The 27,052-nt window shown below is 37.8% G+C and overlaps 1 protein-coding gene across 1 annotated transcript; it reads left to right on the top strand.

The window, feature by feature from the left end:
• Window positions 1-3,906: 3,906 nt before the first annotated feature.
• Window positions 3,907-5,861, top strand: LOC121488939 (importin subunit alpha-1). Its single transcript, XM_041751281.1, has one exon. It carries the CDS (start codon window positions 4,030-4,032, stop codon window positions 5,617-5,619), a length of 1,590 nt encoding a protein of 529 aa, XP_041607215.1. The 5' UTR covers window positions 3,907-4,029; the 3' UTR covers window positions 5,620-5,861.
• The last annotated feature ends 21,191 nt before the right edge of the window (window positions 5,862-27,052 follow it).

Here is a 27,052-nt window from a genome sequence, read left to right as displayed (position 1 = left end):
CTCCTCTTGGAAAATTTGATTGGCCGGCTATGGTAGCTCTGCTTCCCATGTCTCTTCTCCTTATAGGACTAGCTGGCTGACTTTTCTGGGACATGTTATCTTCATATTGATAGTGGAGTTGTAGGAGGACATGAAGGAATGTGTATCATGTTTTAAATCCTATTTTCAGAACTACCTACTGATACAAGGCACAAGGCCAGGCCAAAGTCAAAGAGGGAGAAATTAAACTCCACCCTTTCAGTGGGAAGAACTGCAAAGTAATCAATTGACAAAAGTTGTGGAATTCAGGAGGATTAAAGAATGGAGATTAATAGTGAATCTACACCTTCCTTCCATGACTCTGGATGGGGGTGGGGGATTTAGGGCCAGAGGGTAAGGGAGAGAGAATCCCAAGCAGGCTCTTCACCCAGAGCAGGAATTGACAAGGGGCTCAATCTTATGACTTTGAAATAATGACCCTGAGATCGTGACCTGAGCTGAAATCAAGAATTTGATGGTTATGAACAGACTGAGCTACCCAGGTACCCCCATTCCTCTGGAGTTTTTATTTCTCTTATCTACTTAAAGAAACTGGAGCTATATCAGTGCTCAGGCAGCAAGTGGTATTTCAGATCCCTTTATTTTTGCATTTTTGGTGTATCAGAGAAATTTGTCTTATAGTCCATAGTCTATGAAACTTTTAGGGATTTATTATACAATATATTTATAGCTAGAAGATGTTTATATCTGCTAAAATTAATAAAAACATAAAATATATAAAATAACATATAATCTAAAGTCATTAAAGATTTATATTGACTGATTTGGAAAATTTTTCTTATTTCCTTATAGTAATACATTCATGATATTAATTAAACTATTTCTAAGTACTGGGAAGATTTAAAGACATATGTTGTCTATGGCCATCCTTAATAACTTGTCTTTCCTTGCCCCCCCAATAAGAATAAATTCTCCTCACCCTTTGTCATGATATTTCCCAATTATATATTTAGTCTCTAAAAATTGCTGCTAAAGAAATGACAATGCATCTTTTCCATGCATATCAGTTGCATTTTCATTTTGGATGTCAAACACTTTATGCTCTGTATTAACTTAAAGTTTTTGAACATGATATCAGTGTTGTGTGCGTGCATGTGCACATGCATATTCTCTTCATTGTCTCCCACAGCACCAAGCAAAAACATACTGAGATTTTCCTATGTGTGGGAAGTCATTCTAGCTACTGCAGATACATTGAGCCATGGTGAAACAGAAGGCCATAAAACAGAAGGTCCCCTTGAGGGTCTTGATCTCCAAACATAATTTCAGCAAGAAAACTATTGAAATAAGCACTTTAGTTAAATATCATCATGACTTAGAAGTAACACAAATAATGCACTTACACTGAACTGCTCTTTAAAAAGAGCTGCAGAAGAAAAATATTCCCTATTTTAAATATGGTTAATTTTACTTTTCAAAACTCACTGTGTCTTTGTCACAAATTAAAAACATGTGGCATTAGTTCTAAACTCAATATAAAATTGTACTGTATCTTTCTGTTATTTTTAGCTTCTTTGTCAAAGTTATCTTCTCTTATTCAGATGGATGAACTGAAGAAGTATGCAGATTCTCCTAATTCAAACAAATGAGAAGCTAAATATAAAAATCAAATTTGGGCAGCTTGGGTGGCCCAGTGGTTTAGCACCGCCTTTGGCTTCGGGTGTGATCCTGGAGACCGGGGATCGCGTCCCAGGTGGGGCTCTCTGCATGGAGCCTGAATCTCCCTCTGCCTGTGCCTCTGGCTTTCTCCTCTCTCTCTCTGTCTGTCATGAATAAATAAATCAAATCTTAAAAAAAAATCAAATTAACCCTATCCTGTTTGACTTATTTTAAAAGCAACTAGAAGTATGAAAATTGAATTAATAAAAAAGAAAAATATTGCATTTTTTTTATTCTGAGGACCTTAACATTCTATTCAGGTATTATAATTTTGTATGTGGAATGCCATTATGAGAACCTAATTACATTGAATAACTTAAAAAACGCTCTTCCCTAATGTTGTTTGTGTACTGAAAAATTATATTTGAATTCCCTTATATTTAACCCTATATTAATCTTGGTTTTTCATTCCATGACTCAGTAATGTAATGTTAATGAAGGCAGAGATAATCAATCTCAATTAGCACTAAAGTACATATATGCACATATACTAGTTATTATTTTATATTTATATTATTCATTTTTTAAGTTCCTTTGCCTCTCTCCACATACAAGTGGATACTTGGGTGGTTTTCATATTTAATTCTATTTTAAAAAATTCCATTATTCAGACAACTTAATCGATAGCAATTTTAGAGAATATAAATATTGTGCTAAGGCTTCCAGTACTTTCTTTAGAATGCATTTCGGAAGCCCTAAATCATGATTTTTTTTTTCCCTCCATGACTTATATCTTCAGGACAGCTGTCTTCAGAATCTTCACACAAGGGTTAAAAACAAGGGTTATATTTATTTATATACATATGTGAAATACAAATTGACAGTATTAATCTGGGAGCCAGTTCAGGTGAAATCCAGATCTAACTAGAATTTTTTCTTTTCTCTATCCAAGAAATGTACATCTTAAATTGGGGAAAAAATAATCATTTGCCACTTCAAGTGTTCCCATTTACTTACATTGTTTGGAATGTTACAGATTTATTGCTTCTAATCTGAAAACAACAAAGATTGAGTCTTAATCCAAACTGCCACATTTCTAAGTGAATAGATTGGGTAAGACATTGAAGATTCTGAGTGTAGAGCACACTTGTGATATATCTTTTGATGATAAACTTAATACAAAATTTGTAGTGTAAAATTATTTTTTTCCAGAGATGAAATGTTGAGGATCAAACTAAATATCCCAGATTCATATAACTGGTAGGAGGAACAGTCTAGATTCTAACCCAGTCTTTTAAGACTGATTTCAGGCTCTAAAGGATGTACTACATAGCATCCATAAAAAGAAACCATGTTTGGGTGGGGGGAAAATCTTAATTAAGTGCTTGTATAGTAAGCCTTTTAAATTGTTTTCACTTTTCACAGCAACCCTTCCAGGAACTGTACGTATTACTTCTTCTAAGTGAGGATTCTGAATCTGGAAAAGATGAAGGAATCTGTCTAGCTAAGCTCATAGCAGAGCCTTGTAATGAACACAGGTCTCCTAGCCACAATGGCTCTATATTTTCCAACTTTCTGTGGTTCTTCTCATTTGTTCTATTTATAACATGGAAACTATATATCTTCCCCAAATTAGAGACAAATCAGATAACTGGCAATTTCAAAGAAGATTTCATATTTTTATAGAAATCAACATTCCCCCCAGCCCAATACTGGAATCACAGTGTATAATGGGAAAGTCTTTGGAACGGAAAAGATATGATTTAGTGGATGCACCAGACTATTTATCTATTTACTTATTGTAGTACATTTTGTTTCCAGTTTAGTCCCCTTATAAATAAATCTACTATCCTGATCAGTTAGGTTTTTGAGTGGACACTAGTCTACGTTTCTATGGCATTAATGCCCAGGATTACAATTTATGGGTCATATGATAAATATATACTTAGTTTTTAAGAAACTGCCAAACTATGTTTTAGAGTGACTGCACCATTTTACCTGTCCCATCAGCAATGCATGAGTGATTTTCCCCTTCATTCTCACCAGCATTTGGTACTGTCACTATTTTTTAATTTTAAACTGTTTAAAACATGTGAAGTGGTATCTTATTTTGGTCCTTATTTGTAATGTCTGAATGGTTAGTGATGTTGAACATTTTTTATATGCTTATTTGCTATCTTGTATACTAATGAAATCTGTTTGTCCCTTTGGCCTATTTTCTAATTGCTTTTTTTTAACTGAGTTTAAAGATTTCCTTATCAGGCCACACCGTCTCTGGGCTGGTCCGCGGTGGACGTTTTGAGGGCCGCTGACCCGCAGCCTGCGCGCCCCGCACCGCCTCCCGTGGAAGCCTGAGCCGGCCGTGGAGCTTTCTCCCTTTGTCTCATAACCATGTCCACCAACGAGAATGCTAATTCACCAGCTGCCCGCCTTAACAGATTCAAGAACAAGGGGAAAGACAGTACGGAAATGAGGCGGCGCCGAATAGAAGTTAATGTGGAGCTGAGGAAAGCGAAGAAGGATGACCAGATGCTGAAAAGGAGAAATGTAAGCTCATTTCCTGATGACGCTACCTCTCCACTGCAGGAAAACCGCAACAACCAGGGCACTGTAAATTGGTCTGTTGATGACATTGTCAAAGGCATAAATAGCAACAATTTGGAAAGCCAGCTCCAGGCTACTCAAGCTGCTAGGAAACTACTTTCTAGGGAAAAACAGCCCCCCATAGACAACATAATCCGGGCTGGTTTGATTCCAAAATTTGTGTCCTTCTTGGGCAGAACTGATTGTAGTCCTATTCAGTTTGAATCTGCTTGGGCCCTCACTAACATTGCTTCTGGGACATCAGAACAGACCAAGGCTGTGGTCGATGGAGGTGCTATCCCAGCATTCATTTCTCTTTTGGCATCTTCCCATGCCCACATCAGTGAACAAGCTGTATGGGCTCTAGGAAACATTGCAGGTGATGGTTCAGTTTTTCGAGACTTGGTTATCAAGTATGGTGCAGTTGACCCACTGTTGGCTCTCCTTGCAGTTCCTGATATGTCATCTTTAGCATGTGGTTACTTACGTAACCTTACTTGGACACTCTCAAACCTTTGTCGCAACAAGAATCCAGCACCCCCGTTAGATGCTGTTGAGCAGATTCTTCCTACCTTAGTTCGTCTCCTGCATCATGATGATCCAGAAGTATTAGCAGATACCTGCTGGGCCATTTCCTACCTTACTGATGGTCCAAATGAACGGATTGAAATGGTTGTGAAAACAGGAGTTGTGCCCCAACTTGTGAAGCTTCTAGGAGCTACTGAATTACCCATTGTGACTCCTGCACTAAGAGCCATAGGAAATATTGTCACTGGGACAGATGAACAGACTCAGGTTGTAATAGATGCAGGAGCACTTGCTGTCTTTCCCAGCCTGCTAACGAACCCCAAAACTAATATTCAGAAGGAAGCTACATGGACAATGTCAAACATCACAGCTGGTCGCCAGGACCAGATACAGCAAGTTGTGAATCATGGATTAGTCCCATTCCTCGTTGGTGTTCTCTCTAAGGCAGACTTTAAGACACAAAAGGAAGCTGTATGGGCTGTGACCAACTATACAAGTGGTGGAACAGTTGAACAAATTGTATACCTCGTTCATTGTGGCATAATAGAACCATTGATGAACCTCTTAACTGCAAAAGATACCAAAATTATTCTGGTTATTCTAGATGCCATTTCAAACATCTTTCAGGCTGCTGAGAAACTAGGTGAAACTGAGAAACTTAGCATAATGATTGAAGAATGTGGGGGTTTGGACAAAATTGAAGCTCTACAAAACCATGAAAATGAGTCTGTGTACAAAGCTTCATTAAACTTGATTGAGAAGTATTTCTCTGTAGAGGAAGAGGAAGATCAGAATGTTGTGCCCGAAACTACCTCTGAAGGCTATACATTCCAAGTTCAGGATGGCACTCCTGGGACCTTTAACTTTTAGGTTGTACAGCTGAGACAGAAAGTTGTTTGTTGTGTACTGTTTGGTAGAAGTTTGTCTTACTGTTTCTCTACTAAGAACTCTTTTTAAATGTGTTTTGTTATTGTAGCACTTTTTACAATGAAACTATACTTGACCAGTTCTGAACTGTACAAACTGTATGAAGCTCCTCCTCTCAGTGGGTTGCTTATTTCTATGTGGAATCTTCTATCTTACAGTGTCCTGTAAATAAAGATTAAATTCCACCCTTAAAAAAAAAAAAAAAAAAAAAAAAAGATTTCCTTATCCTAGATAGTTATGTTGTCACATATATGGTTTGCAAATATTTTCTCCAGGTCTGTATCTTACCTTAATACCCTCATGGCAGTATCTTTGACAGAGAAAAAGTTTTTAATTTTAATAAAGTGCAACTTTTTTTTGTTACATGCATCATATTTTGTTTCAATACTAAAAATTCCTTATCGAGTCCTAGGTCCTAAAAATGTTTCATGTTTACTTTTAAAAACTTTATAATTTTATATTTTACATTTAAATATATGGTTTATTTGTGGGATTTTATTTTTGTAGATGGTGTGAGATGTAGATGAAGGTCCATGAAGGCCCAACTGCTTCATCTATTTATTATTTTCAATCTTTTTTCTCAATGTATGTAGTTTTAAATAATTTTTATTACTATGTCTTTCAGTTTATTAAGATTTATATGTAATATCTAACAGTAAAGACACCCAGCATGTTTTTTTAATCTAAGCTTTATAATTTTCACCTCTAGAAGTTTGATTTGTGTCATTTTTACATCTTCTGTGTCACTACTTGACATACTCAATCTTTCTTCTAGCTTCTTGAACATATGGGATCATTAGAATAACTGTCTTGATGTGCTTGTCTAAAATTATATATTATCTGTTTTAGTTCTAGATTTATTTAATTGGTTGATTTGTCTCCTCTTTATCAGTGGTGATTTCCTGCTTCTCTATATGACTGGTTTGCTAAAATAGTTCATTCTAGGAGACCTGGAAATAGTCTAAGTTATTTAAAGAGATGTGTTGGCCTGATAGAAATTTGTGGACACAGGTTGAAATGTACTGATTAATGCTATTACTTTATAATTTGGGGTCAGACTCAAATTTCAGAGTATTTGTCTGTCTTTTAAGAAGCTTAATAATACGGTTTGCTGATAAAATCAAGATTGATGGTTTGTATCTGGTTTTGGCAAGACCCTCAGTAGGTTGAAGCTGATCACATAGCAAAAATGTGAACAGCAGGGTAGATGAGGTCCAGAGTCACACCCCATTTTGTACTCCCTGAATGTGAGGTGTCCTACGCTCATGATGGTGGTTCCTACAGAGAAAGCAAACACATTCTTTATCTCCTGTACAGGGTGGACAATTGGATCTTGCTTCTACAAAACCCTGCTGAGAACCAGCTTTCAGCTGTGATGCATATTCCTACTTCCATGCTGTTGTATTCTTTACATTTCTTGCCATAAACTTGAAATGCATAAGCATTGTTACTTTGGGTCTTATGACTTTTGTTTCGCATTTGAAGTCTGATTTACTCAGTTCACCTGGTATTTTTTTTAATCAGATGTCAGACATTAACATCTTACCATGCTGGATATGGGGTATTTTTGTGTCCCTATACATATTTATAAGTATTGTTTAGAAATGTAGTCGTGTTACCTAAAACAATTTGATCCTCTTGGTTCTTGCTATAAGCTTTTTAAGCCAGGACTAGAGCGACATTTAATCTGGGGCTAAGTTTGCTCCATTACTGAAGCAAACCTATTCAGAATGCTCTAGCTGATGACTATAAATTATGACTAGTTTTCATTTCACCTTTTCCAATGACACACTCTACCTTGTCCTGTGTGAGACTTGAAGATTGTTTCTCTATCCTTTCTGGTGTTTTCCTTCATTGGTCTCAGGTCTTGTCCTTATGCGTGTGTCCTGATCCTTAGTTATCTGAAGTCCTGAAGGCTTGCAAGAGACTGTCCTCAGATTTCTAGATCTCTCTCTCTCTTTCTCTTTCTTTTTCTAATTCTCCCTCTCTTCAGGTCTCTCCACTATTTTGTCCTGACTATCCTAGCCACCTTGGCCTCTCTGGATTCCTACGTCTATTCCCTCAATTCAGGCATATCTTGCCAGAATTCCCTCTCCTCATTCCACAGGCTGGAAACTCTTCCCAGGCAGTAAAACATGACAATCTAGGGGCTCTTTTCAACTGTTTCATGTCTTTCAAGGATCGCTATCCTTTGTTGCCCGGTGTCCAATGAAACCTAATAGTTTTTTGCTCTTTATTTTTTTTTTCAGACAAGAGAATAAGTCTGGTCCTATTACTCCACCTTGACTGGAAGTAGAAGTCTCTGAAAGGTATTTCTTCTCATTTAGTGAAACAATCACTCGGTCATTTATGTTGCTTAAAGTTCTTTAGTAAAGAGCTATGTAATAAATTTCTTTTGGAATTCCATGATAGAAAAATATAATTTATGATAAACTATTTTGTTTTTCCTACTTCCATAACAATAAATTTGGTATGTCATCCTTTTGTCCCTAGTTGTAAAGAATCAAGATGTGAATTTTATGATGAAACACCAAGGCTATAACTTAGACTCCTATTTCAGCTATATCTATCGCCAACTGCTCCCTATTTGTTATTTGTGCCTTATATATGTTAACTTTGCTTCAATAGCTCTGCTGTATCTATCCGCTTTGTTAGGACACTTAGGGGACTTTGACAGTTAGATAATTTTCAGGAGTATTTGCAAAGAATTCAACTAATATCTTGGCTCTGTTTCTTGAGGTCTACACCCTAGTTCCTGTGTTTCACCTGGGTTACCTGTGTATCTGAGCAGCTCTGTGTACTACAATGTACTACCCTCTTGGAGCAAACTTCCCATTACAGCTTCTAATTTGGGGCAAATATTGACATATGATAGTTACTGAATAGATATTTGTTGGATTAATGAATAAGTGAATTAATTTATTGGAGATTTTAGCCTCATGTAGAAGTCACAGGGTGGCACATCTAATTATACACAAGTATGGCAAATTCTATTCTTGTAATAGACTTTAACACCCCAGACATCCTCAGAAGGAACAATTTGTTGTTGATTTTTTTCACAAAGAGAAAAGACTGTAGAAAGTTAACCTGTGGGTTTACATACCACAAAATCCTCCAGTTGTATTTATACAATAAAATATTTACAGTTTTGTCAACAGCATCAGGGATCATGCAATCCTTGTGTGTGTGTGTGTGTTTGTGCATGTACGTGTATAGACAGAGCGAGAAAGACGGGGGACAGAGAGAGAGGTAGAAAGGAAAATAGAAGTAGACATTATACCTGGTCAGAAGGTTGGTTAATTCCTTAGGGCTCTTTGTTAGGAAAAAAAGAACTACCAGTGGGCTTCTCAGCATGTCAGACCATTGGGTTGCTTCCAAAGCAATTAATTCTCAGTGGGGTGCAAGTGAATTCATTAAAATAGAGAATTGTATTGCCTCTGAGGATTTGTGGGAAGTTTTGGATCTTTTAGGAGAGTAACAGCTGAATGAGCAAGTAAAGCCAATTGTAACTTTTCCAGTTTCTCAGTTATAATTCAGGTTGATTTGGGGTGAGATACAATTATGGTAAAGGGTAACAATTGTTTTATCTTTACAGCTGAGTAGAATCACTGTACCTTATATGTATATTAGTACCAATCTTTCATTTGATTGATGTCATAGATTAAATCAGTGAGACAAATGGAATAGATCAATTTTTTAATAAGGAAAGTCTGAAGCAGGAAATTAGTTTATCACAAGTTGCCTCTGAATCCTAGTACTTTTGTGATTAGCTCTAAATAGGAGTGAGTCTATGTTTGCAGGAGCAAACGTGTGAATACCCAAGGAAGTGTATGCATTTATTTGTACTGGGAAGAGCGGGGGTAAAAATGGCACAATTAGCTTTCAAGAAAGGTAGAACAAGTTTCCATTACTCTGCTTTCCAGCACCCAATTCTAAACCTCAGTGACAAAGATGAACACGAAAAGATAGTTGTCACTGGAGGATTTGATTCTGATGATATATTGATTTCCCCTTTAAAATCATTAAAACATTACCAGAAATCGTCCACGTTTATTTTTACATGTTGTTTGACTTAATACTAATGTCTGACTTAAATGTAACTATTTTTATAAGTAACATCTCAATTGTTATGTGAGGGCAAATTACAGTTAACCCAGAAATTATTTGTATTTTAACACTCTATTCACAATTTAGCTACTGTGAAATGTTTACTAGTTTTATCTCATATATTTACTTACGTCTACACAGATACAATCAAAATTATAAAGAAAGACACCTTCCTTAGGGTTTTAAAGAGTATATGCCAAAAGAATACATGTGAAAACTGAATTTTTCCCTTTTATGTGGTAATATAAGACTCAGAGTATCTGTGTGTGTGTGTGTGTGTGTGTGTGTGTGTGTATTCCAAGAGACAAATGTGGTTCTAGACAAAGTTACTAGAGATCTACCAGTGATACTGTTCCCATCAAAAATGCACCTGGGTGACTCCATTGTTTAAACATCAGCCTTCAGCTCAGGTCATGATACTGGGGTCCCTGGGATTGAGCCCCAAATCAGGCTCCCAGCTCAGCACGGAGTCTGCTTCTCCCTCTGCCACTGCCCCACCTCCTGCTCCTTCTATTTCTTTCTCACTCAGTCTTACTCTCAAATAAATAAAATCTTCTTTTAAAAAATGTCCTAGGACATTTTGGATAGGTCCTAGCTCAGCATTCTAGGTGGAGATTGGTCACCTTTGCTATCACTTTCACTACAATAACCATTTAGTCCTAAACGGCCTGCTAGTCCACTTAGCTGGCTCAAGGCAACGTTGCTACGTGAGTGTAGAATTTTTCAGTCTTTGCTTCCCTTTCTTCTTCATCTTCAGTTGTCTCTCACAGGCACCCAGTGGCCTTAAGGTGCTGTTCTCACCTGTCACTCTGGAGGAAAGTGGCAACTCATTTCACTTAAGAGGAAAGACCATGGAGATTCAATGCACTAAAGTGCCTAACTCCTCCCAGATATATTTGCCTTCCAAAGAAGGATGGCCAGAGTGCGTTTGCTCCATTCAGTAAAAGATTTCACAGAAAGCTCTCCACTTCTCCGTAAACAATGGCATGCTTTTTAAGAAGGCCAACTGATCTCTAGCTGCAAATATTCTGAGGTTCACTAGGCTTTGGGAAGACAGCAACCTATTACTTCAAACACAGTTGTTATTGTTTTTTATTTCGAAACTCACTGTTGGATTGGTCCCCATTCCACCAAACTTTTTAATGGATGCATGTTTTGTTTCCAATAGTTTGCAAATAGTTGTTTCCTTCTCTGTTTAACTGGTAATCTTCCCAGTATCCAGCACAGTAGGGGTTTGATAAATACTTGTTGATGAAGCTACCCTGCACCACAATATCTGACCTAAGTTGTCACTTATGGTTCCCCAGACACTGCTGTTTAATTGCTTTCAATTATCTTAGCCCGTGTCTACCCAAGCAAAATGAAGTGGTGAGTCAAGCAATTGTCTTGTGAGTGTGATCAATATAGAAATTCAATACGGATAATTAAGGCACCCCCCAACTCACTTTTTTCTCAGTAACAAGCTTTCTTTTCGCCAGAATTGTTCAGATAATTGCCTCAACTGTCCATTTTACTTTGCATCATAGACACAGGTCTGTAAGTAGCTTAACAGACCATGGTAAAACTGAATGGTCAGTGCAGTTCACAGATAGATCACCACCTCGTTCATTCATCTGTGGTGCTTCTGGATAAATCAGGCTGACTGGTCTTGGAAAATTGCATTGATTAGTTCTGCCTCTTAACGGCCGAGGTCTAAAGGACACAGATATGCTCCTGGCTTCTGTTTCCGAATAGTTTCATGGCCACCATTGTTCCCATATCTAGAGATTGACGACATACACCAAAGGAGAAGGTATGACAAGTAACGGGTTAATATGGATCATGCGTATAGCCGACAGAAACATTTTGGACCTCAAATGAATACAGTCTTGCAGCATGACCACAAAAGTAAAAAATAAACTTAATGCCATCAGACTACTAAAAAACAAGTTCAGTTTCATAAAGGGAAAACACATCCTTTCCACAAACATTTCAACATAATTATGGAAGTAACCTTTTGGACATAGCGTAAACTTATAAAAATATTCATGGAGTAGCTTTGACTCCAAGTATCTGACAAGTACTCACATTTTTTTTTAATTTATTTATGATAGTCATACAGAGAGAAAGAGAGAGAGGCAGAGACACAGGCAGAGGGAGAAGCAGGCTCCATGCACCGGGAGCCTGATGTGGGATTCGATCCCGGGTCTCCAGGATCGCGCCCCGGGCCAAAGGCAGGCGCCAAACCGCTGCGCCACCCAGGGATCCCCAGTACTCACATTTTTAATGTTTAGCTGTTTAACTATATTTTCTTTCTGAAATTATGGCCTAAATATGCAATAAGGACCATGTGATTGTGAATTTTGTTTTTTCTATAGCTTTCTGCTTCTCCTAACCAAGTTAGTGACATGGTATTTTGTTTTAGAAACTGAAAAGAGACAGTTGCTTTTTTGAACAGCAGTTTAAGAAGTGCTTAAAGAATAAATACAGAGAAAGTTAAAAATAGCAGAAGTGGACAAAGTAAAATATATGATAAAAAGTCTGAGCCACTGATTTTCTTTTTCTTTTTGTAACCCTCCAAATATTTTGCAATCATATTTGTTTACACTTGGTCCCCAAAACCTTTTTTGTTTCTATGGAAAAAAGAGTTTATACACTTTTTGGCTACCCACTGGTCTTTGCAATGGTATACTTTAATGGTATGTTTATAGAAGAATTAGAAACACATGCAAGGATTTTCCTCTTAAAATACAGATGGGCTTAGATTTTAGGGAAAACATCCTTGGAAAAACAGATTCATTTTAAATACATTCAAACACATTAAACTTAGATTTAAATAATGATTGAACTTTCTCAAAGCCTGGCAACATTTCTTCTCACGTGCCCAAGGTAAAGATTCATAAAGGAAGGAGAAGAGGAATAAGTTAATTACTGTACATGCCAAGCTTTGGACTTCTAAAGTATTGATTTCTCATATCAAATTCTTGAGTTTTTTTTAATAATTCCCATCCTCATCCCACCTCATCAGAAACTCGAAGTTTACATTTTCATTTCCATGAAGCCAAATGAAGATATCCAGTGTTAACAAAGTCCATTAAATGAAGAGACAGGAAACAAAAAACTCCTTATAATTTAGTCCTAAAGTGAATTGTTTTCTATTTACCAATTAATTTGCCTGAAAACTCCCAGAGAGTCACTCCAACAAGCATTTTATTTTGCCTACGTGCACCCAGGCAGAACCAGATTTCCTGCGAGGCTGATGACTATCAAAGTGCATGTAATACAAGGCAAAGACCAGCCGGGCAAAAGCCAGATCATGCCTGTCATAAATAGAAACACCTTCCTTACTGACTGCTCTAAACAGAAGTTTCTATGTAAACAAATCTTTGCCAAAACAAAATGATTAAAAAAAAAAAAAAAAAAACCTCCCACATTTTACTTTTGCGTTACTCTGGCAGCTTACTGCTGTCAGTCGGTATTCCAAATCATTGCTGGATGAAGACGAGCAGGACAGTAAATGTGACAAAAAATGCTGCAAAATTAAAAACAAATGCCAGTGATTATCCATGTTTAACAAAGCTTCATGTATTGTAAACCTATAAATCCCTACTTTTCATCCCTACCTAACTCTTTGGTTTGCTGAGTGGGGTAACCAATTGTGTTTTTTTGAAGAGAGTAGCCCATTAAAAACAATTATGGGCCTAAACAACCTACATGCCCTGAAAATCAAAATATAGTTATTTTATCCTTCTGGAAAACCCACAGAGAGCGTGTGTGCAGGATTACCAGCTTTAGCACAACTCTGTAAGCAGCATGTTGAAGATTGAACAATGCAGGAGAATACACTAATAAGCATTTTTATCATTGGGCTATAAGGTAAAATTTCAAGTGTTGCCAAGTCTATGAAAATAAGTCTGAAATAGCTAAGGAGGATTTTGAAAATGGGATTTTTAGGCTGTCATAGATAACTTAATATGCGTATTCTATCTCTAACGTGGATATATTTGTTCAGTAATTTCACACTGGTATCTTCAAATTGGCCACACTGAGTGGTTTTAATGATGGAAATAAGCAAATGTTATATATCTGGACTTAATTTCTTGTTTTTGGAATGTCCAGGCCTAAGAAAGAGATTGAGAAAATGCTAATAAGGCAGATTAAACATAAATGTTTGCTGTGTATATAGCTTTTACATAGTGCACAACACAATAAATTGAGGGAATAGTCTTCTGGGATCAAACATCATTCTCTGATTCAGAATAAAATATGTTTTATGTCACTGAAGAATAAGTGAAGTTCCAACATATATCATAATTGTTTCATTTCCTTCTTACATATCAATGTAAACAAAATATCAACCACTGTTCATGTTAGAACTGCACTCATTAATCACTGTAATCATATGCTTCATGTTACAAAAATTGCAAAAATTCAGTGATAGCGTTCTGTGAGAATCAATTGATGATATGGAATTTACAGTAAAGAATACTTTTTTTTTGGGGGGGGGAGTATGTGAGCAGAGGAGTGGCAGAGGGAGAGAGAGAGAGAATTTTAAGCAGTTCCATGCTCAGCAGGGAACCCATCACAGGGTTTGAACTCACCCTAAATGACTCTGAGATCATCACCTGAGCTAACATCAAGTGGGACACCTAACTGACTGAGCCACCCAAGTGCCCCTAAAGAGTACATTTTTATAATTATTTTTATTATAATAGTACTATGCATGCATTATATAAGAAAAAGTCTCAATAAACTTAGTTACACACTTGCATACCAGCCATTAAACATTTGCTAGCATAGCACTGCATTAACTACCAAATAAAGCAAAAGTATAAATCTTAAGTTTGGCTTTCAAAACTATGAGACTACCCCTGGAATCATCAGAATAGTAGAGAAAGCCATTGCCAGCACTAGCTCTCCATTCAAATCCTAGGCCCTATTTCAAAAAAGGATGATAGATAAAATGAAATTTAAAGAATTAGACCAGATATACCTCTATGTGTTTGCATGTTTTAAAATACTGAGGATTTTCATATATAGCTGGCTACATTATTTTTCAAGCTGAAGTGCAGTATCATTAAATGGTATAATTCAGCTAATTTTTTTTTTCTGTGGAATATGAATTGATTGCTGGTACAAACGTAGGGGTTTCAAGTCATTATTCCTGGAGTTACTCAAAGGCAATGATTGAGGCAACACGCAGGGGAGCCAGCTCTTGTCTAGGCATGGGGTAGGGAGTGGGAAGTTAACCACCGCTCCAAAGCCCATTTCTGTAAAGTGCAAACATAATTGCAAGACCAAATCTTTTAACATTTACTTTGACTTTATTGTGTAAAAGGTCTGCCTATATATAAATTTCAGAAGGTGTTCTAGTGGATTTGTGAAATTATTTTGATGAAATAATCTTAAAAGTATAAAACAGAATGAAATGAATTTTCCATATACAGTTTTGAGAATAGAGATAGGCATACTGAGTGCATTCAACAAATGCTTTTTAAATGATTGTGATGCCCGGTATATGGACATATATTCGTTGCTGTTTTGTTTTGTTTTTGCTTTTGCTTTTGTTTTTGTTTTTTCTATTTGATAGAGAGAAAGAAAGCAAGCACAGGGGAAGGGACAGAGGGAGAAGGAGAGAGAGAATTTCAAGCAGATTCTGAGCTGAGCATGAGCCCGATACGCGGCTCAATCTTGTGACCTTGTGATCATGATCTGAGTCCAAAACAAGCATTGGCTGCTTGACCAACTGACCAACCCAGGTGCCCCATTGCTGTTGTTTTTTAACAACAATCTTAAAATGGCCACAAATCCTAGGTAGAAATATTATTGACATTTACTTCAATGGGTGGAAGAATGAGTTTTCTTATAGAATTTCTTAAATATTGAATTATAAAGGATAGCTTCCTTACCATTTTTGAACCATAAAAGTCCATATTTGTAAAACAATTGGAGAGTCTTAAGTAAATTAAAAAAAAACAACTATTGTTGTTACTTCTGATGGTTTATTCTGTTTCAAATTTAAATGTTTCTGCTATTCACATTCAAAGTTCAAACACATGATAAAAATATGTGCCTGGAGCTATTACCAAATATTGATAACATCATCTAATTGGAACAAATTGCATAAAATTTCAGATGATATGCATATATTTCCTACTAATCATGTTAAACTCCTCATAAATAAATGTCATCTATAACAATAATTTTAAGTACCAGAATAATCGATAAGGACCAAAAATGAAACTGTTGTAAAAGTGATAAACACAGAAGCAGATAAAAAAAATATTCAATTGAATCATAGTAAAAGCAATGCCTAATTCAAGTAATTGTCAGCTAGCTGGTATGAAAGAAGGTTTCAATAACTGTGACCTTTTGTGTTTACCTGGAAACTAAGAGCAAGTATATTCTTTAAGGGTTACTGAGATTAGAAAGCTAGCAGAACGAATATGAGCACAGTTTGGGGAGAGTAGAACAATGTTGATTTATTCAACATTCAACCTATATTTATTAAGCACCTTATATGAATCTAACACTATCCTTGGCATTTGTAATACATTAAGGAGCTAACAGTTCTTACTTTCTACCCAGGAGAAGTTAGATTCCAGTGACAGGAGGCAGACAGCAAGTAATAAATAAACATAATAACTAAGCAAATTACATATTTTAGAGGATACTACACAAACGTATAGTAGATTAGTGGTGAGTACAATTAAGCATGTGTGTAACAGGGGGTGCCTGGGAGGCTCAGTCAGTTGAGCATTGGACTCTTGGTTTGGCTCACGTCATGATCTCAGGGTCATGAGATCAAGCCCAACATCGGGCTCCAAGTTTCAATGAGGAATCTACTTGAAATTCTCCCTCTCCCTCCCTCTCGTCCTCTCTCTCTCTCTCTCTCTCTCTCTCTCTCTCTCTCTCCCCTTCCTTGCCTTACCATGTGCAGTCTTTCTCTCTCTCTGAAATAAATAAATCTTAAAAAGAAAGGATGCATATAACATTGTAAATAGTGTGATCAAGGCAACTCATTAGAAGATGAAATTTGACCACAGATCCCCAGATAGAGAATCAGTCATACTTGAAGCAAAGGAACACAAGGTAATACGTTACAAAGAGGCCAGAGTGGCTGGGACAGGGGAAAAAGTAGCAGGTGACATGATCACAGAGGTTCCTGGGCACAGACACATAATGCACGGCTATACGGGCCAAGGTACACACGTTGGTATTTCTAGGTGAAGCTGAGAATCCTCAGAAAGGGACACAGAGCAGTGACAATGTCTTAATTTCTCATTGTCCAGCCATCGCCACCATCCATCACCAGAACATTTTTCACTTCCCAAACCAAAACTCTATGTCCAATAAACAATAACTCCCCATTCTCTTCTTCCCTCCAGCCCCCAATAATCACCATTCTACTTTCTGTCTCTATGAATTTGACTCTTCTATGAACTTCTTGTAAGAGGAATCACAAGAGATTTGTGTTCTGTAACTGGTTCATTGCACTCAGCGGAGTGTCTTCAAGGTTCATCCATGCTGTAGCATGCGTTGGATTTTTTTTTTTTAATATGCTGAGAGTGTTGCTGAACATTTTAAAAGAACTGCTCAGTCTGCTGTGTTGGAAATAAAACGCTGAGGTGTAAGTTAGAAGTGAGGAGACTTGTCTGTTAGGAATTTATTGCAATAATTGAAGACACAGATAGTATTGGCTTGGATATTAGCAGCACAGATCAAGAGAAGTGGCCAGATGTTGGCATGTTTTGTAGATAAGAAAAACAGGACTTGCTGACAGATTGGATGTGGGTTTGGGAGAGGGGTGGTGGAGGGTGTGGATGGGCTGGTTAGTGGGTTGTGGCATGGGTCATTTCTTCAAATAAGCATTTTTTTTTTTTCAAATCGTGCTTGTATCAGTCTTGGTTCCCAAGTGAGGGCCTAGCAGGAAGGAGACTCCAGGCAACCTGGAGGTGACTGGCATTGTTGACACATGGGGCAGGTTTTAGAAGACTCTTCGGAATGGATATATACACGTAGTGGTAGGAGGAACTGGCAAGAAAGAAATAGGAAATATTGGTATTAACTTCTTCTGTGAAGAAGTATGTTGCAAAGGAGAGCAGAGAAACAGGGAGGAACCGGCCACGGAAGTAGGATCATTATAAGGTTTTGTTTTCAGAGGAAAAAAAATGGCATGATATGCTGGGTGAGAATGATTCAAGAAAGAGGAAAAAATGAATGATACAGGAAGGAAAGCACAGAATCGTATCAGGAGGGTTTTGAGTTGTCAAAACAGAAGTGAAAGTGTTGTCTCTGGACACCTACGAGGCCAGGGCTACGTGGCTGCAAGGGCTGGTGGGTGGCAGGTACAGGAGGATTTCCCTCTGGTTTTAATTTTCTTAGTCAAGTAAAACACCAGGTCATCAGCTTGGTGGAATCAGGGGAGCCAGTAAGACATCATGAGTCCCAGAGTCCAGGCTCGCACAGATCCCAAACCTCAATTTTCCAGCAAGATTGCTTAAGAGCTAAAGGCGTGACTGAAGACTACCTTGAAATAAATGGAACAAGCGTCACTTAAATTTTTGATCAAGGCTCAAACCACCATCATATGTGCTAACCCCTGAGAAAAAATATTCAAAGTATGCTGTAAAGAGGCACAGAAGCTGTAGTCAAGAGGAGTCTCCACCTCTGGCAGGCCTGTGGCGATTGTCCAATCAATGGGCCCTTTGCTCTTCATTTCTGAAAATTCAGAGGTTTCAACCAGGTTGGTGGTTCTTCTTTATAGAATTTCTGGAAACAAAGGGCTTGGAAATAGAGGATACTGAAGATCCATTCCAATGTTAGTATTAATAACTATAAAAATGTGTGGGCAATAAATCTCTTCATAAAAGGAAATGCTGTTTAGGGGGCCTGGGTTGCTCAGTTGGTTAAGCGTCTGAATGGAGTCAGCTCAGCTCCTGACCTCAGAGTCCTGGATTGAGCCCAGCAAGTGACTCTTCGCTCAGTGGGGAGTCTATTCGAGGATCCCCTCCTCCCACTTCCTCTCCCCTTGCTTGCTCACTGGCTCTCTCAAATAAATAAATAGATCTTTAAAAATAAATAAATAAATAATAGATAGATAAATAAATACATACATACATACAATGAAATGCTTACATCAATTTTAAAGCTATAAAGATCATATGCATGCAATGATTACTTTTTAAATAAAAAATTCCCAAGGCTTTATTTTCTATTTCTCTAATTCATAGTCATTTTCAGATTATATTTGTGCTCTGGATTTTTCTAAATAAATGAGGTGGTATTACCAAGTTGTCAGAACTCCTTTAAATCTCAGCCGATAACTTCTCAGAAGTTGCAAGTGAGCATTTCAGTTTGCAGCTAAAGTCGATAGAAGCATAAGAGACCTCAGGACACTTTCCTGATGGAACTCAGGAAGAACTACATGACAGCTCAGGGTAGTAATTTATTTTAGAATTTAAGAACATCTCCTATATTTTGTTGGATCATTCTGTTCTCTACAGAGTAAACCACCCCTCTTCTATCTGACACTCAGAAGTTCACTGGAGAATCCACTCGTCCCTATTTTCCCCCGAGGAAGTATGTGTAGCAAAATATATCATCGCCTGGTTGGTTTTCTAAGAAAAGCCCTAAATTAAAGGTGCTCTTTTATTTGGGGTTAAAGCACTATTTTAATTGCATTTAAAAGGAAATCTCAAGAAACCAAGAAAGCTGAGTCTATGATAGGGTTCACACTCATGTTAAATTCAAACTAGAATCAATATTAGTAACAGGCCCAGGCAGCCTCCGCCGAAAAGTTAGAAATATGGAGCATCCAGGTGGTTCTGGCCACCGCGGGCACCGTTGCTCCTGCTGGTGACCCATGAGAAGATTAGTGTCTGCAGTTTCCAGGCAAACTGTTCATGTCACCCAGGAAGGGGGGTTTCCTTATTCAGATGAGGATCATCTCTGAGGTGAGAGGCTTGGGCTGTGAAACAATGAGAAAAATCTAATCAGGGTTTCCCCCCCCCCCCGCCCACCCCCCTCACATCAGTCCCATTCAGCTAGGTAGCTTGCTTGCTTCCTTCCTTCCTTCCTTTCCTTCCTTCTTCTTTCCTTCCTTCCTTTCTTCCCTTCTGTTCATTTAATATTAAAAATACAAATTATTTGTTATTTTAAAAGTTATTTAAAAAACTGTCTAAAGACCTGAATAGTCCTACCAGGCCAACCTAAAATATCCAAAAGATGAAAGAAATCTCACTGAAGCAGATGTTCTACAAATATTTACTCCCGTTTTCCTTGATTCCATGCCCCCAGATCAAAGTATTTTGGTGCTTTCTCCATATAAATAGGTAAAAATAAAATTCATCATTTCACCTATCTTCTATCCCAAACTGATTAAAAAAGAGAGAGAAAGAAAGAAACATCACTCTTTAACATTCAAGTCCCTTTTTTTTTTCTCCAATTTCTTACATAGGTCCCTTTCCACCTCTGGTTTTGCTCAGTTTCCCATTCTTTCTATCTAGGCCGTGTGTCTCAACCATTTTTTCCTCCTTCTTTTTCCTTTTTTTCTTTTCTCACTCTCTGCCTCTATCATGTATCTGGTCTACATGTAGAACACACCTCTTAACCATTTTTTAATGAATGAAGTTATTATCTATTAATTTTGATTACAGAAATTAACAGGAGGGCACTGATTGAGGGCGCCCCTAGAGACCAGAGTCTCCTAAGTAACCATGAAGCGTTGGAGGAGTGTTCCTGGGGACAGACACAGCGGGAGGAGGCAGTGCCTTCCTTTGTGCTGACGACCACTGGTTGCTCCCTACCTTATACCCAATGACAGGGATTTGGCGACTGCCCTTGAGATGCCTGTAGCAGTCTTGTTCCAGCCCAGGCCATATGAGTGCCAACCCAAGGGTGACCACCACTCCCCCTCACTTCTGCAACCTTGGCTTGCCACTGGTGTGAGTAGATGGCATGCTTGCCAACCTGGGAGGGTCCCTTCTTCCTTCATGCCAAGCTTCCTGCTCAGGAGGAGTCTTCAGCTGAGTCTGGAGTTCTCCCAGACACAGTGTCTGGCCCGTGGGGAATAGGATCTGAGTGACTCATGGGTGGACATTTTTTTTGGAGATTTTTTTTAAATTTCAATAATCTTCTATTTATTTCTACATATTAAAAATAGATCAGCTCATCAAAAAAAAAAAAAAGGAAATTGAGTATTTGCATTCTCTCTTAATTTATATTAACTTGGCTTGGTCTATATATGCCCACACCCCTCTCTCATTCCTTAGCTGTGTTGCTAAAAAGGTAAACGCTCAGGTAAGAAGATGGGCAATGTTTTTGCTTCATCTGAGTGAAGTCCTAAACCAAGCAATCATTTCAGTTCTTAAGAAGAGACAGCCCATCTCTAAAGAGGTTAAGGAGATAATCATTTGTGTGCAACCATAGCAACCTCTTATTAGCCTGTAAACACTGAGATTTATATTATATTATGAATACACAGAGATATATCTGGAATTTGAATGATTATATAACTATTAACTTATAATATCCCATTTGCAAATATCTGTTTCCTCCATTTTTCTCTGGCTTTCACCATCTTTCCACAAAGTGACTTGTCGTGTTCTCTAAAAATAAACACTAACTTTCAACTACTTAATATTTTCTAGTGTGAAGCCATGCTCTGTTTTTCTTATATGATGTTTCATGATAGATCTGTAGAAGTATAACTGATGTTTAATAAACTACATAGGTGTAAAGCATGCAAATTTTTAAGCTGTAACTTATGTGTTGAACAATGAAATTATCAATTATCAAGATAATAGACACAAACATCACCCTCAAAAAGCTTTCTTGACTCCCTTTATAATGTCTTTTTCCAACTAATCCACACCTAGCCACAGCCCCAGATAACCAATGATCTGTTTTCTGTCATGTTGTCATTTTCTAGAAATAGAAATATGTGGAGTCATATAAATGTATGTACATTTTCTTTTTTTTTCTGCACGGCATCATTATTTTGAGATTTTTTCATGTTGTGTATATTAATATTTCATTGTGTAGTATTCTTTGGTGTGGATATACCATGATTTGTTTATTCATTCACCTGTTTCTGAACAATTGATGTTTCTCGGTTTTGCTAAATTCAAATAGAACTTCTATAAATATATGTATATGATTTTGTATTAACATCTGCTTCTATTTCTCTTCACTAAGTTCCTAAGAGCAGAATGGTTAATTTATATAATAAAGATTTATTTATTTATGGGGGGGGCAGAGGGAGAGGGTGAGAAGCAGACTCCTCGCTGAGTGGGGAACCCAAGGCAGGGCTCCATCCATGACTCTGAGATCATGACCTGAGCAGAAGTCAAGAACTGGCCACTTAACTGACTGAGCCATGCCGGCACTCCATATATAATATATGTATATTTGATATCATCAAAAATAGCTAAACTGAAATCCAAAATGAATGCATACATTTTTACATACATTTTTTACATACATTTTGCAGTGTCTTAAGAGTTTGCTTTTCTATAGTCACACTAACTCTTCAGCTAATTTAATATAAAGTAGACCCATAATCACTTTCTCTAGTAGTTGCAATTTACCAGTTTGGAAAAACTGGGGTATGAGGCAGCATGTTACTCCATTAAAAGACAGAAGTATACTGTTTCTAACATCACAGGTTACAAGATGCAACAAGATCAGTGAGATCTGAAAGACGAAGTAGAAAGAAGTTGGGGTGAGAGGTGGACCAAACTTGTAGAATGGACATAAACGTGAGATTGTTCCATCAATAACTACATTAAAATGGCAAATGATGAGATAAGCTTAGATAGAATAAGGAATTTCATCCAAATGAGGAAAGGAAGAAAATGTTGGCTAAATATTTTACAAAAACTTTTTTGAAAAGACAGAACTGGAGGTTACCAGAAAATTTAGGTCTGGAGAGTAGCTCTGAGTCGTGGAGGACCTTGGTTAGCCAAGGAGACAGTCTACAAGCCCTGGATGACTGTATAACAAGAGTACCAAAAAAAAAAAAACAAAAAAAAAAAACAAAAACAAAAAAACACAAAAAACACAAAAAACACAAAAAAACAAAACAAAACAAAACAAAAAAACCCACAAAGACAATCTTGTCTCTGGAGGAATACAGAGCTAAATCCATTGGTTTCTTAGCAGAAGAAAAATGCTCTCTAAAAAGGCAGGTTGTTTTTGAAAGTTACAGTAATGAGCCTAGCAGTTCAAATTCAACAAATTTAGAATTTTGGGGTTTACATGCAACTGTGTCACTAACACTGAGTCAGGATTAGTTGGAAGCTCACTAATTCCATACCCAGAGAAATTCTATTCCTGAGAAAACACTAGAAGAAAGTCTCTCTCTTCTGTTTTTGTATCAACTTAAAAAACCCAAATCACCCGAGCAAAAAACAAAACAAAGCAACAACAACAACAAAAAAACAGTTTTGAATACTTAAGTGGCAAAAAGAACACCTAGAAAGTGATCAACATTGAGCAAAGCATGGGCTCAGTGGGATTGAGGTTGCTATTTATGCTTTTATTCGTTCATTATTCCAGCTACCTGATAGAAAGTGGGAACTCTGACACTGCAACAAGAGGTCATTTTTCTGCTCAGAGCACCTCCTCATTAAGTTTCAATTACTTTGCCAGTTTGTAAAAACTGCACAGTTTTTTCCATGTTTCTTACATTCCTAACACATATAGGTGGTTAATGTCTCTTCACATATGTTTCACAGCAGGATCTGAACTATTAGAACACTTTCAGCTAAAGTTCTTTTTCAACAGAGCATGTAAATGCGACCCCTGATGGGTGGTGTCTCTTCAGACATGATAAGAATCACTGACTCAACCACCATCCCAAGCAAGGACCATAGTGGGGACTTGCTTATTAAGGTTCCATTGGCAGTGGCTGATAAGAAAGAGACCACACATACTGCTCCATGATGTGTGCTAGGATTCCATGAATAACCCAGACAGAGGAAGGGAGGAAAGAGGGAGGGAAGGAATCAAAACGCCTTCTAGACGTGTAGTGGCATGAAACAGTGAACAGCCCTAAACAGTATCTGACTGACTTCTATAATAGCTGCTGATGGGAATCACCTGGATTTGGCAAAATATGACGTTGCAGAATTTAGATGCATTTAGTGTAATTATAAAGTTAAGAAACTGTATATTGTATTGGATTTTTCCCTCAAGTGAAGTACACGAATATACCTGGAAATTCATCCTCATTTTTAATAGTAAAACAAAACAAAACAAAAAAACCAACAACAACAAAAAAACCAACTTTATATATTTAAAAGGGGGCTCCAACAAGTACAAGTTTGTAAGCTTTATACATTTTAGTTTAATGGAGCTGAAAGTCACATAAAAATAGAATATTCCTGAATATTTAACAAAAACTGGTTTTTATAATTTTATAGTTCTCTGTGTATCTTTACTTGCTATTTCATTTGATCCCCTCAAGAATCCTGCTGAAGATAAACAGAACAAGTTGTCATATGGTTTATTTTGAAATGAGGACGCTGAGGCTTAGATCACCAGCAAGATTACGTAGTCCGAAGATAGCTCAGCCTTGCATTTTCTCCATTATGAGCTTGATACCACAAGGTTTGTTTTCTCTACTGTGGGTCACAAGCATCAGACCATCCGACCAATAGCCAGGCAGTTCTAATCTACCCATGCCCTCAGACACACATTTAGAGTTCCCATAAAAAGTTGGTTGTTTAATAAAAAGGAAAATTGTGTGGACTGTGATTAAAGAGTTCACCAGCCATTGGTGAAACAGAGGGTAAATTCAACACAAGATAATTATAATTCTAGGAGGCAATTTATTCACAATAATTTACAAAGGTAAGGAGGAAAGAGAAACAAGGGATGGTGCAGCAACCAGTTCACCCCAATGTCCTAAGGGATGTAGGTGAGGGTGTGTGACCAGAGCCCGGGATCAGAGAAAGGTAGAATCAGGTCTTCTGTCTTGTGAAAAGAGTGACCTTTGGCACCCCAAGGAAATCTTGCAGGGAGCGTGTGGTGGATAAGTACCCTTATTTCAGGTTTCCCACCTGGGCTCCCCTATCCGCTAACACCTCAAGGCACTGGATATATAAACGTAGTTAGGACAGGATGGCCTCTGGTTTTAGAGAGAAACATGGGGACATGAAGAGTGGATTTAGAAGAGGGAAAGAAGGAATAGAAAAGACTTCAATGAGAGTTTCTTTAGGATGAAGAGACCACTTGGAATGCCTCTACCTAATGGTAGGAAATTCTATCCCTTGTCTACCTCCTGCCTCTTGGTAGAGGCTTAGTTCATACTAATTTGTAAAATTGAGCATAACTCGGGCCTGCACAGATATACACAGCATCCGATGCCAAGGCTATAAGAAGGAGAAAGCTCTAGGCAATTATCCTACTACTTCACCTGCTGTGCACACGTAAGCGATTTCATATGTAAATGCACACACGGTGGGCACTCCATGCTAGTTCCCAGGTACACAATAAAAACATCCAGATGTCTTTACAATCGAGGCAATTATCACGAGTGAGTGAATTATGCCAGGCTTAAGAAAATCTGCATTTCATTCCGTGTTTAAAATGATGAGTTCTGTATTTTCTTGCCTACTCCCTCAAACTTGGTAGGGATGGGACTATAATTCTACTCCCTGATTTCATTTGTTTTGGAAAAGAAGAAAAGGAAGACAACAGCAGGAAACACAGCAAAAGCAAACAAGCAAACAAAACCTCAGCAATCCAGTGGTGATTAATTCATGCTCAGGGGGCCCTGTAGTGTCTCTTTGTTACCCGCTAGCTTCGGGTGGACCCCTGAAAGCACTGGGCGGGCAAGAGAAACAGGTCTCCGGGGTACAGCGGTTGAGGCCCGACGGAAAAATCCAGTGTTTGCTTAACCAAGCTACCTGGAGGAAGCCACTGAAGAGTGTTACCTTTTGTGGATGTAAAAAGCTTCTATCTTTGGCCATAAAGTGAGTTACCAGTTTATCCATGATTATTCATCTATTGACAGGGTAATATTGCCTGACACCCACCCATAACTCAGAGGCATGTGACAACAGACATTTAAGCCTGGCGTCCCGTATGGCTTCTGGTGATCTAGTCATGGCTTGGCTGGTATTGCTCATGCCTCTGCGCAGTAGTTTGCTCTTGACAGTGCCTGCCAGTTGACTCTGCTAATCTTGACAGGGCTCACTCACATACCTGGGTCTGACTGGCTATCTGCTCATCTGAGGGGGTCTCTGCTGGATTGACTGGGGCAAGTCAGCTCGGCTTCACGTCTCTTATCTTCCAACAGATGACAATGGGCAGATCCTCCTGGTAAAGGGAAAAGCAATTGGTAAGAACCAGCCTTTCTGCAAGTCTCTTCATGTTTCTGCTCCTGTTGACATTTACGATCACCTTATGAGCCAAAGCAACCTAGATTTTTCTTTAAAAAAAAAACTCTTTTTTGCACTTGGTAACAATCTTATGTTTTACAAAGGGATCTAGTAAAAGAGATATTTTCTAGGTTACTTTGGGAAGTCGGGGGAAGCAATGAAATAAATATTCATAAAATACCTGGGAAAACTCATCTAGCCAGCTGTGGAAGGAAGAATAGATTTAAGAGAAGAGGAAGGGATTTTTTCCCCTTTTTTGATCAAGACAAGACTTTTACATGATACAACTTCCCATCCATTTTAGAGGGATTATAAAATACTGTTCCACAAAGCCTTATAACCAGCCTGAAGCAGCAGTTCTGCATTCTCAACATTTACCTTAGAAAGAGACATTGGGTCTGTCAAGCTTGATAGTTCAGGATTTATTTGACTAACTTCATGATCTGACTCTGGGGCATGACTGTTCTCCTGAATTCCCTCTGTTTTCTTAAATCCTACTCATTCTTTAATGCTCACTTCATTCCCTCCCCTCACTCACTCATTTGTTTCTTCCAGACAGCTCCAGCTCTTTTTGATTTCCCCATTTCCGAAATCTCCGTGTATATTTTAAAATCTAAACCATAAAATTTATTTCTCAAACACCAGTGTTTCTAGTACCTAGACAGGCATCTAATATGTGGCAGGCACTGGAATCTTACCTGCTTTAAAAAAGAGGAATATTATACAGGGTTTGTTGTATGTGTCATATGTCTTATTTCCAAAGATTATTTGAAAGATGAAGATACCATCAAACTGAAGCTATTTTTTTATAGCTCTAAAGAAAGAGAGAAGTTGTGCCACTGTTGAAATTTCTTAACGATGGCAAGAACTGAATCCAGAGAATGTAAGTACACTGGACACTA

Source organism: Vulpes lagopus, chromosome 4 (genome assembly GCF_018345385.1).
Source record: "Vulpes lagopus strain Blue_001 chromosome 4, ASM1834538v1, whole genome shotgun sequence".
Taxonomy (NCBI): Eukaryota; Metazoa; Chordata; class Mammalia; order Carnivora; family Canidae; genus Vulpes; species Vulpes lagopus.
Note: the sequence above shows the minus strand (reverse complement) of the source record. Positions and strands in the feature narration are given on the sequence as shown.